Source organism: Uloborus diversus, chromosome 1, assembly GCF_026930045.1.
Source record: "Uloborus diversus isolate 005 chromosome 1, Udiv.v.3.1, whole genome shotgun sequence".
In the NCBI taxonomy this organism is placed as follows: Eukaryota; Metazoa; Arthropoda; class Arachnida; order Araneae; family Uloboridae; genus Uloborus; species Uloborus diversus.
The window spans coordinates 113,222,111-113,235,455 of NC_072731.1; the positions used below are offsets into that span (position 1 = coordinate 113,222,111).

General features: G+C 33.2%; 1 protein-coding gene across 1 annotated transcript in view; it reads left to right on the forward strand.

Annotated features, from left to right (window-relative positions):
• The first annotated feature begins 814 nt into the window (after positions 1–814).
• LOC129234461 (nucleosome-remodeling factor subunit BPTF-like) overlaps positions 815–13,345 on the forward strand; it is a 138,030-nt gene continuing 125,499 nt past the window's right edge. The window contains exons 1-2 of the mRNA XM_054868466.1: positions 815–1,333; positions 12,680–12,801. Coding sequence (XP_054724441.1) covers positions 815–1,333; positions 12,680–12,801 — 641 coding nt within the window. The remainder of the gene's footprint in view (positions 1,334–12,679; positions 12,802–13,345) is intronic.

Consider the following 13,345-nt stretch of genomic DNA (forward strand, 5'->3'; position numbering starts at 1 on the left):
TAGAGCAGCAACTGACGATTCTAGTTGACAGCTAAGAAAATATAATGATTCTCAAAGTGAACATAAGCAAGCTCTTGAAGATGATCCAGATACCTTAGAAGAGGCATTAAGTAGTTCAGAAGCAGAAAAATGGAAACTGGCCATGAAAGAAGAGCTGGAAAACTTGAGCAGAAACCAAACTTGGGACATCGTGCCAAAACCTAAAGGTAGAAAAATTGTGAAATGCAAATGGGTTTTTAAAAGAAAATTTGATAAAGATGGGAAAATAGAAAGATACCGCGCAAGATTAGTCGCTCGCGGGCATACCCAGGTAGAAGGTATAGATTTTAAAGAAACCTTTTGCCCAGTAATAAAATCAAAGTCTATTAGAACCCTGTTGGCATTCTCAGTTGAGCAAGATTGGCAAGTTCACCAGCTAGATATTACAGCAGCCTACCTGAATGGAAAGTTGAATGAGACAGTCTTCATGGAACAGCCACGCTTAAATCTGCATGGAAAATCAGATGAGGAAGTTTGCCTACTGAAGAAAAGTTTGTATGGTCTTCATCAATCTGGCAGAGAATGGAACCTATGTCTCGATGGTTTCCTGAAATCAGTTTACTTGACAAGATCAAGAGCAGATCCTTGTGTATACTTTAATAAGGAAGAAGAACTAATTGTAGGAGTTTACGTAGACGACTTGCTTGTCATGTCTAGCAAAAATTCAACAATTCAGAAGTTTAAAGAGGAAATAAAAGCAGTTTTTGAAGTCAAGGACTTAGGAGAAATACATCACTTGCTGTCAATCAAAATAACTAGAAATAATGATGGCTCTATGACTCTCGACCAAAATACTTATAGTAAGGAACTGCTGGAAACCACTGGTATGTTAAATGCCAAAGGAGCTTCAACACCTTTAGACCCAGGAATGAAATATGTTCATGCAACAGAAGATACTATGTTGAATGCCGAAGAAGCTTTGAAGTATAGACAAGCTGTCGGAGGACTCTTATATTTGGCAGGGGGAACAAGACCTGATTTAGCTTTTGCTACAACATACATGAGTCAATTCAACAGTTGTCCAAGCAAAGAACACTGGGCTGGTGTGCAGCATTTATTACGTTATCTAAAGCAGACCAAAGACTTGAAATTAGTTTTTCAAAAGACAGGAAAGAATATTGAAGTATTTTGTGATTCTGACTGGGCTAATGACAAGATTGACAGACGGTCATTCAGTGGCTATGTGGTATTGCTTGCAGGTGGAGCTGTTTCTTGGAGTAGCAAGAAACAGAGAACAACTGCTCTTTCCACAGTTGAGGCCGAATACTTCTCAATGTGCCATGCTGCAAAAGAGGTATTGTGGTACCAACATTTTTTACAAGAAATAGTGAATGAACAGTTCATAAGCTTTCCACAAAACGTGTTTGTTGACAATCAAGGTGCGATTGCTCTAGCCAAAAATCAAGTTACTTCTGAGCGTAACAAACACATAGAGCTCAGACATTTTTTTCTTCGTGAAAAGGTAGAGGAGAAACTTTTGACCTTTACATATGTACCTTCTGGGTCAAATGTTGCAGACATGTTTACCAAAAATGTACAGAAGAAATCCTTAAGTAACCAAAGAGTTGGTATAGGACTAAGGGAAATCTAATCAAGGGGGGGTGTTAAAATTACCTCATTATTTATGATTATATTTCCCTTACATTTTATTAATCCTTATTGTAAATAATACTGTATGGCAACACCAAGTTTATGTTGTGTGGTCTGGCAACGTTCTGCTTAGTTGTTGTCGTCTCGGCCAGATCGGCATGACAAAATGTATATGTGTAACTATCTTTTTCTTCCTTTAATACATATATAATCAAGATGATTATTGCACCTTTTATTCCACTTAAACATAAGTTGTAACAACGCAGATTTGGAAACCGTTCAGTTGGAAGCAACTTAAAGAACTCGGACCTTCTCTCTGTTCTTGTTTGAAAGAATGGGTCAGCCTGGAGATCACAGAGCTCTATTTGTAGGTTGGCCGGTTGTTCTTCAATTCTTGCTGTGACTGGGTTACAAAACAGAGCCACGTCATTCTTGATAGTCTCAAAATCTGAAAATCTCGTGTTGAATTCATCAATAATAGTCTGCAACTCAGGGCAAAATTCAGAAAAATCCAGCGCATCCTCACACTCTGATGCCAAACGACTGCAGCTGGAGAAGTGAGATAAGTTTTTTTTCCCCAAAGTTGCATGGAAAATTTTGAGCTTGTTTCTAAACTCATTGATGTGTGTCATTAGGTCAGACATCAGTTGACCTCTTCCTTGTAGTTTTAAGTTCACATCGTTTAGGTGGCCAGTAATATCAGTTAGAAATGCCAGGTGACGTGAAAAATCCGTGCTTAAAAGTACTTGTTCAAGGTTTTCTGATGGAGAAAACTGGTGAAGGAAAAGAGGGATTTCTTTTCTAAATTCAAAAAATCTTTTGAGGCAGTTTCCGGCACTAAGCCACCTAACATGATTGTACAAAAGCAGGTCTCCATACTCTGCTTCAATTTCCTCTAAAAAGTTGCGGAACTGCCGATGCATAAGAGCCCTGTTGCCGCCTCTGATCATGTTGATGACTTTTACAACTTTTTTGAGGGTTTCAGTTTGCTTCGCCAATTTCCCGCATAAAGCATACTATTGAATAATGCAATGAAGTGCAGGGCATTTCATTCCATTTTCTCTCAAACATTCAATTTGTCCTATCTTTGGTCTTACCATTGCCTTTGCACAGTCTAGCTACGACCGAACACTTTTTAAAACCTCCGACACTGTTAACCGCTTTCATCACTGCTTCAAATATGTCCCTACCCTTTGTTGTGGAGTGAAGAGAACACAGGCAAGGAGTTCCTCTTCGATCTCAAAGTCTTCTTTAGCAGTGCGAATGAAAATCAAGAGTTGACGGACGTCCGACTGGTCTGTACTCTCGTCGATACACAAGGAGAAATAGCAGCATTTTAAAATCTCGCAGGACAATTTCTGTTGTATTTGGTCACCCATTTCGGCAACTCTTCGTTGGACGGTCTGATGAGCAGCTGGAACTGAATCAAAATGCTTAGCCATTTTGATATCACCAAATGCATTTGCCATTTCTACAACACACTTTTTAACAATGACGCCATCAGTAAAAGGTTTTTTCGCTTTAGCAAGCTCAAGTGAAATTGCCTACGAAGCATGCAAAGCATTTTGCTGATCAGTTTTTACTTGAGTAAACATCCCAGTTTGTTTTTGCAGTTTTGATTTCAGTTCTGAAACTATCAGAGATCCTTTATTTATTATTTCTGTAGCCTGTTTTTGGTGTCTACGCGAGATTTTCCTCAATTCTTGTTCAAGTTCTTTGATTTACACCTTATTTTAAAGCTTATCGTGAAGGCTACTGACGAAAAATAGACCCACGGTCTAAAAATTGTTTTTTCGGGCAAAAAAACCTGTTTTAAAGAATCAGAATGAGGTTTTCAGTTAAATTTATAACTTTAACTTGCACTGTTACCGACAGAGCTGAATAGCTTGATCGGCAGAGCGTTCGACTGGTAACCAGGAGAATGCGTGTTCGGGCCCACGTCTGGACAATTTGCATCAAAAAATTAGAAAAATACTGCGCATAACATGAACAATGAATAACAAATATGAGGAATACATGAGGTAGAAACACTCCTAGCTGTTATGAAAACTTGATGCAACATGGAGCTAAATTAATACTCAATTGTAAGGTTTTTTTTTTTTTTTTTTTTAAGCTTTGGCTCCGGGAAGAAAATTAAAGCATAATGTAAGCGAAAATATAAGTATCAGGTTTAAGATTTCAGACTACATTGGAATTGTTTTTTGTTCAGTAAAATATAATAAATCGTATGTTGAAATATAGATTCTGCTAATGAGTTTTTGACTCTTTGTACAAATAAAAAAAATTCTACCTCAATTTAAAGGGTAATATATATATTTTTCTTCTTTTTGCAAAAAAAAAACAACAAAGCGTATCACATTTTTACTACGTTTGAAAAGCTACGCTTAAAAAAGAAATTAGTTCAAATTATTTTGTATTTTAACCGTGCTGTTAAATGATGAACACATGCTGCCATCTAAGTCATAACGGTTCAAACAGCCTGCGGTAACTAATTGTAAAAATTTTCAAAAATAAAAACTCTACTCGGCAAGAAAAAAAATTTGAAATTACCTGTGGGTTTTTTTTTTTCGGTAGAGCGTTCGGCTATAAACTGTCTGAACTTCGGGCCAGTTCGGGCTGTCCGACATAATAGCAAATTTACAGTAATATTACGCATTACATGTACTCATAACATACAACAGATAACACACGTAATAAAATAAATGCAGTGGGAATGCTATTTGGTGTTTCGACTTCTTTATGCAGGCTACAGTTATCATTCAGATAAGTTGACTGCTAATCGAAGGGTGTTCTTCCCTTTTTTTTAAAACTTTGACTCCGTCCAGACCACTGAGCATAATGTAAGCATAAAAAAAAGTATTAGATATACCTCAAGGGAATCCTTTTTGTGCAGAAAAACATTTTCATTGTATGCTGAAATGTAGATTTTTCTAATAGCAGTGTTCGAACTTTTGTACAAATGAAAAAATACTACGCCAAATTAAAACTACGAGTTTCAACCAGTAAATCTTTAATTATTTATTCGAATACGATATAAAACATTAAAATTATTATCAACTTCATTAGTAAGAAATCATTTTCTAACTCCTCTGCTTTCGACTAAAAAAAAAAAAATTTTGTCTACGTTCGAAAAATTACACTTAAAAAACGGACTCGGTTCAACTGGTTTTGGTTTTGAATTTTAAGTGTTCGATTAAAAGAAAAACAAGTGCAGGCTTTTAAGCCGTACAGGTTAAAAAAGCCTGTTATGGGAAATTGTTGAATATTCAAAAAAAAAAAACACTTATTTTTTCAACCGAATTTATTATTTTTCTAGAATGTTTGTTTCAATAGCTACGTGAGATCTTCCTCATCCTTTAATCAAATTCCATGTTTTATGAATATTTTTAAATCGTATCATGCTGGCCAGACTTAGATAAAATGAAAAGCTTTCTGCGAACACAAATCCTAACTGGAAAATTTTCTGCAAATAATTATTTTGCCTAACTCACCCTTGAATGAAAAATTAAATTTATACTCAAACATGAAAGGGACAAAAAAAAAGTGCTTTAAATCATTTAATTTTTTTTACAATAACATAAAGTTTGCTTATTTTTCACTAACTGAAGAAAACTGTCAAAACCATTATTTTTTTTACACATGTGCTTTAAAAAAGCTTTTGGAGAAAGGCTTTAACAGAAATAAACTCTGGGATTTTCTTAAAAATTCCCTTTAAAAAAAAAAAAATTTTTTTTTTTTTTTTTTTTAAATTAACGTTAGCAGTTTGAAAAAAAATTTCTGCAGAGTCCAAAATTTTCTGCGAACGCCGTTCGCGCGTTCGTCTATATTATGCAAGACTGATGCTGGCTAATGACAAAACATAGACGCATGATCTTATTATATTTTTTCGGCAAAAAACTATTTAATTGTGTTTTATTACACATTCCTTCAATGAATAGCATTCGAAAAGGAAGGCACAGTTGCTAGGTTTGTTGGAACGTCGTACTGTTAATCAGAATGGCACCAGTTCGAATCTGTGCCACTAAATATCTCTTTAATGTTTCTTTTTTTTCCGTCAGCTGCTCACATGGGCAAGACTGTATTTGCCACAACCTGTTTTTTCATATGCAAAATTACTGATTTTTCACGTGTCACTCAGCCACACTTTTAATGATATTTATATTTGCATTGAAAATACGTACAACCAAAAGGGGAGCGATGATCAAATTATCACAATGTTGTATTTAACGAGGTTTTGCTACTGATGTCTTCAAATTACATGCCTTCTCTTATGCGCTTACTTTTTTCCGTTTACTTTTTTCAATTTTTCTTCATAATATTCTTTCTTTGAAATTTTTAAAGAACGAAATGCCTTATGAAACGATTTGAAGTACAGTGCGGAGTTCCGCACGGGTCGACTAGTCTTGCTTCTCCTTGATATTTACTGTGACTCTTTTTGTGAAAACTCGCGTAATGCCTTTTGACATTATATTCTTTGCGCACAAATCAAGCACTGGAGTTTGTCCTCTATTCGTGATGAAATACTGGGTTTCCCAGCGGTCTTGGAACACTCGATTCTCACTATCTATCTTCCGTTTTTTACTCATGGTTGGAAGATGAAATACTATTAACAATCAACAGTAAAGTTACATTTCACACGTTCCCAAAAAAATATATCTGCAGTACAAGAGAGATTTACTTCATAACCAAAAAAACTGCAAGCTTATCCAAGAACCTAACATTCGTCGCAACCAGTACCCTTTTTTATAACGCGAAATTTCGACTTGCGCGAGGGGTCTTGGAACGTATCCCTCGCGTAAGTCGGGACTCGACTGTACATACAGTGGCTCCCAAAAGTGTTCGTACACTTTGAAATTTTTTAGTAAAACCAAAATAATGCAAAACTGAATTCGAATATGAAGTCCAATATTTTTTTACAACATTCCTGTGTCAATCTAAATAAAACCCTGTAGTTTCTTCAAAGTATTGACGGATCTTCTTTTTGAAATGGGTCAAAAAACGAAGAGACAGAGAAATAATACGCCACAAAAGTCATCGTACACTCAAATATTTTCGAATAAATTCATGATTAAAATTATCATATGTCGTTTTTTTATTATTTTTGCATTGTGTTGACCCTTAAGAGTCATTTGGCTTTAGTTTTTTGTTTATTTATTCCTTAATATTGTGCTTATTACTTTAAAATGGCTGGTACTCGTAAAAATCCACAAACACCATTCGAAATTTGAATTTTTTCCTCACAGTGGAGGTAAATTGGTTTGAAATGTCTCTAAATTAGTTAATTTATTCCATTCTATAGCAAAATGCTTGATAAAACGCTTTTAAAGAAAAGAATCGGACCGAAAACAAGGCAAGAAAAGGTCAACCAGCAAAGTTGACAAAGCATGATCGGAGATTTACAGTTAAAATAGTTATGAAAAATACACATTTGAGTGCTGTAACAGTTTCTGCAGAGTTAAATGAAAATTTTTACGTTTAATTTTCACCTAAAATTATTCGTCAAGTTCTCTGATTAGCTGGATTAAATGGGAACTCTTCCTGCAGAAAGTTCTTGTTCGTGCGAAAAACAGAAAACTTACGCTTTTTGTCGCAAAATAAATGATAAATAAGCTCCAAAGCGTTTTGGAATAACGTCTTACTTACAGATGAAATTAAATTCAACATTTTTGGTTATATTGTTGTATAATTGTCAATAGAAGAAAAAATGAGGAACTTAATCTTAAGAACTTAGTTGGGTCAGTTTATCAGGACGGTGAAGGGGTTCTTGTGCGAGGGTGCATATCAGTATCAGGACTTGGTAGTTTGGAATTTTTAGATGAAATAATAAATCTTGCTTTTCATTTAAATATTTTAAAAACCAATTTTAAACTCTTAGCCAAAACTTTGGTTATCAGAAACAACTTCGTTTTTTACCTAGATAACGATAAGAAGCACACGTCTTTCAACGTTTGCGTCTAGTGCCTCAAAAATTGTCCTAAAGTTTAGAAAATACCCCTTCAATCTCCAGATTTGAGCTTAATGTAACATATTTAGAGATAACTGGAGGCTAGATTACGAAAATACGACTTTGAAACGAAAATAGAGCTAGAAACAGTAAGACTCGAAGTGTGGTTGAACACTTACTCAGAAATTACGCAAAACAAGAAAGAATGAAATCTATTCCCAGGCGTTTAATAGATGTTGTTGATACTGCATGATATTCTACTAAATGAAAACTTAATAAAAAGTTAGGTTACTCAATAATGTATAGACATTTTTTAAAGTGTACAAAGTCTTTTGCGAGATAAAATTTCCGGCACTTTTTGGTTTTTGATTTTTAAAAAATTAAGTTTAAATATTTTTAAAAAAATTTTCATGTAGTTTTGTAGAAAATTGATCATAGATCTTATAATTAAATCAGGGTTGGCAGGTTTCTGCCAAGGCGGTAAAAACCACTGGTAGAAACCGGTTAAAACCGGCATGGCAAAAACCCATTTCTGCCACATTTATGGCAGAAACTGGCAGAAACTCAAAAAATGACATAAATGCAATTCCTGACATACAATAGAAAATGTATAAGAAAAATAATTAAATATTAACCCAAATACAATTTATTTACAACACTATCACCATTCAAAATCAAATTTTACATATGTTTTCACACTGCAGCAGCCTGTAACAAAATACAAGTTTTGACGCTGTTTCTAAACCTAAACAAATTCTTAATTTGTTGTGCACAAAGGAGAAATTTGAGAAGATTCTTTCAATCCCATCAAAACATCGATGTTTAGAAATTAAAACATCGATCTTTTTATCAATGTATAACATACATTTTTGAATATACTACACTAATTTAAGCAATACAAAAGAATATGTATCCGACGAATATATTGAAAATACTGAACCTCAAATCATGAATATAATTTAATAAGAATAATTTCGCAACAGCTTAGGTATTATAGTTGGGCAAAAAATTGATAATAAGACAAGCACCGGTTAATACAATTTAGTTATAGTAATAAGGAAATATTTTCAAACTGAATTAAACTAAAAGTAAATTACATCAAAAAAGAATCTAAGAAAAAATGCATCATGCACTTACCATCAGTTGAATGATGAGAAAAAGTTGTGCTAATTATTTTTAAAAATCCAAAACTAACTCTAACAATAATTTTTAAGAGTAAGAAATATGTGTTTGTACTGTTAGTTAATAATTAAACACAAATTTAAGGTAATAGACGGACGACTTGTTGGAGCAAAATTGATAAGTAAGCCCGAATATTGGTGTTGACAGTTTGGAGAAAAAGAAGTTTCCTTACTTTGTCCTCCAGAAGGGCATTTCTCTTTTCGCAGACTATCCCACCAGTCTGAGAAACATCTCTTTCGATGGAACAGAAGTTTCCATCACTATCAAATGCGTATAGGATTTTCCTTTAGTTTAAGAACTGGAGCCTAGACTGCAAGTTCTGGCACCAGACTACCAGTGTCAGGTTCTTCCAATAGCTTTGATCTCTTTTTTACTCTCTAGTTAATCTTTTAACTATCTTGTAGTGATCTTCCCAAAAATCATCCTCTACGCAGAAAAATTGTTCTTATAAAACGGGTGCAAAAAATGATTTTTTTTTGGCAGCTCCATAAGTAAACTTAATTACCTAGCGAGAAGATTGGAGCAAAATTTTATGATAATTTTCAATTAAAATGCAAAAACATCAGCATCGAAAAAACATTGAAACCAAAACATCGATAGTACAAAAACATTGAAAGTAAAACATCGATGTTAAAAACATCGATGTTTTAACAAAAAAAATCGATGTTTCCAAAACATCGACATTCATGTTGCACCCCTAGTTTCAACCAATGAAATTCTTTACATTTATGAGTCAGTGAATCTAACCAATTATATTGTTTCTTACATACAGCAAAGTTGAAGACTGTGTTAGTACTTATATAATTGGATTATTAGCTTTCCATAGAAATCAAAATGGAGGGGGGGGGGGGGAGCTCTTTGTTCTTTGAGAATAGCTTTATTCAGTTATATTAAGTGTAAAATGACAAGTTTCTGATTTTTAGAATTTAATGAACTAAAAAAAAATCTGTATCTATTTAAATATTTGATGTATCACACTTTATATTAAATGCAAACAAAATAATTATAAACAAACTGAAAAATTTGTTACTTACAACATTACGAGGCTAAAATTTCTAACACATAGCAATTTCAACTACGATAAATTTTACTTTGCTTTAGAAATGTCAGTCTTGTTATTTAACATATTTTTACACTAATTATTAAATAACTATTATATTAAGTTTTTGCAATGACAAAATGAGTTATATATTTTATTTTACTAAATTGCCTGTCATTAAGTAATTACTAGAGCTATTAAAAACGTTTTCTAGTTTTTGCCAGTTTCTACCAGTTTCTGCCGGTTTTTACCGGTTATAACCAGTTTCTGCCACCGGCAGGGCAAAAACCAGTTTCTGCCGGCAAAAAGCCAACCCTGAATTAAATACCTATACCGAAATAATAATTGCAACCAATGGATAGGATTCTATTTCATTGAAAGTCGTAGGTGTACGAAGACTTTTGGAAGCCACTGTATCTGATATTTATTTTGAAAATATCATGATATTTTGATATTTTCAATATTTATTTTTTCAACCACAGTATTTTCAATATAAAAATTATATGAATCATAGTAATATTGTTCATTTATTTTTAAAAATAAATAGCCAAAAAGTTATGTACTATATTTTTATAATGTATTAATACATCATTAATATAACAAAGTAATATAGTATTCCTTTTTTATTTTATATTCATACAATCATTAGTAATGTAACAACTCTAATTCTGATTGAAAGTGTGTAGTTTAATATTAATGCTTGTCAGAAAAAAAAAGAATCTTATGACTGTGCACCTACTAATATGTATTTTTTTATTTCTGAATTATATTAAAACTAGATAACGGAAGAAAAATGAGTAAAATAGCTTATGCTAAATTAATCCATTAAAATTGATTAAAATGTGAATTGAAATATTAGATATAAACAATAAAAGAAACCTTGATTTTAAGTTTACATGTTTTAATAACAATATATGAAAATAAAGAGTGTTTTGAAGGTGCAATTTACTATTTTGAAGACTTGAGTTTGTGCTGGTTGAAAATATAGGATATATATCAAAATATCCGATATATATCAAAATATTGCATATTTTCGAAAGCATGATATTTTCGAACCCTGATCTGCATTAATTGTCTCATAAATATTCAATAGTTGATTTTTCAAAAATAATAGTGTACTAATGGTGAAAACTAATTGTTGTTTTTAATTAAAGATTATTTTTCAATTAAAATCTATTTAATTAGTTATATTTATCTTTAAGTTTTATATTTTTTCTCTCTACACACAAAAGAGAATAAGGTAGTTACAAAGTATTTATCACTATAGTATTTATCACTAAGATGATAACAAATGTTGTTTGAGTTATGCGGTTCAACGTGCCCCACCCGTGGGGCACGTTGGTCCGCTTAACAAGGTTCTGCTAAAGAATTAATGTAAAAAAAGTCAGTCAATTCAACATTTCCAAAAAAATCTGTGGTGTTGAGGAGTGCTGAGTGAAACTTATTGTAGAAAATCGAATTGCTCATTAAATATTTTGATGAGATATAAAATGATAAGTAAAAAAGCAGACCAACGTGCCCCACCTCCCCTTATGCTGTTTCAGATAGAAATATTTTTGAAAAATGAGAAACAATTCAATTGTATTATGTATAAAATGATATTGTTTTAAGTATCTACTATAAATATTTTGAAATTTAGCCAATTTTTCTAGTTTTTGCTTATTTTACCAAGGTTTTGTTTGCATAGCGCTACTGGTCGAACCCCGCTCGGTTGATCACATGACAGCTAATGACGTCAGCTGTTCTTAACCAGTTGTTCACCAACCGATGCTTCACTGACTGCTTTTGGTTGATACGTGGTTAATTGAGCAGACAAATTTTGCGCAGGTGAAAAATATTCATTGTTGGCCAAAAATGTCATGTGATTCAATCAACCAGTTTAAATTGTGGTCTACCTGTGAAGCTATTAAAACAACCAGTTTACTGGTCGCTCTATTAGAACGCTCTGGTTAATCACTGGTGGATCAATAGCACTATGTGAACGTAACCCAGGTTTTTCCCACTGACCCGGCAAAATGGTCAACCCTAGTACGTATATGCTTGCGTATTAAGTTGACCCTCCTATTTTTAGAAGAAAAATCGTGGAAAAAATCTAAAACCCTCGTATAAGTTGAGTCTCTACTTTTGGAAGAAACAGGAGTGTTTTGCTGCTAATTTTGAGTGTAAATGTTATAAAAAAGAGGAAAATAAAATGTAATAAACATTTTTATGTTAAAGTCCGATTATTATTCTTTTGCACCAAGAGAGTTCACTTTTGCGATCACGATTTTTGGAAAGGATTCGATTTTGCTGTTACAGTTCTTTTTACTTGTTGCTTTTATTTTGATTTTATATGAATAAAATTTTATGCTGTAGCCATATTATACTATTTTTAAAAAATGAGCAATAATTAGCGAATAAGGCGATCTCTGCTCTTTTCGTGTAGTCGGACTGTTTACTGTAATTATTTGTTCTTTTATTTCACAGTCAGACTATGTGAAATCATAGCAGAATGTTTAATTATTTATTTCTTTAGCATTCAGCTAAAAAGGGATGGACCAAAATCGGGAAAATGTTCACGTTTTCAAGTGCTTTTTCTAAGAAAAATCTGGAAAATTTTCGGAAATTCTGCCTTGCGTATAAGTTTCTAACTTTTAACCTCATTTTTTGTAATAAATTTCTAGACTTATACACAAGATATACGGTAATGAGAAACTCGGGTATTTTTGATGATATGTTCAAAATTAATGCGGGAGAATCTTACAAATTAAGTTACCACTATTTTTAGTTGTTAGTGCAGAGTCTAACATTTCTCCCACATTTATTTTTGTCTCAAAATTCGACATTATTGTTGAGCTTGCTTTAATGTTTTTCTGTAATTAAATATTTTCATCCTTTTTTATTAGGTTCCTGGAGTCACTGATTGTATATCGGAAATCGAAAAGAACATGCTGTTGAGTCGTCAAGAGTATTTAGGGTTGGACAGATGTGGAAGAAAATATTGGTTTCTTTGCAGGAGGATAGTTGTGTAAGTAAAAACATACTGTGCATCTTTTTAAGAGTATGTAGTAGTGATGGGCATAATCGAGTTCTCATAATCGAATCACTCGATTATTCAGAATCTTTCAAGAACTCGATTATTACGAGTTCTCGATTATCAGATCTTGAGTTCTCAATTATCACAACTCGAGTTCTCAAGCGATGGGGCTGCTCGAATTCTCGATTACCAATTTCTGAGTACTCGAGCAATCAACTGCTCGAGTTTTCACTTTGTGAACTCTTGCGATGTTGAGTTCTCGAGATGTCAATCACCCGAGCGATCAACTGCTCGAGTTCTCACTTTGTGATCTTCTGGAGATGTCTATCACTCTTTCAGTGTTCTCTTCTGAAGGGATTCAGTTGCAAGGGCGAATCCGTGATTTAGGGGGTCAAGGGGCTGGTTTTGAAAAGTTAATCTTTTTACATATGAAATGGGCACGGTTTTTGTTCTCTTCCGAAAAATTTGCATAAAGTATATATCCTTTTACCTTCCCCCAGAAAAAATTGGAATGACCGCTGAGTCTAACCAACTT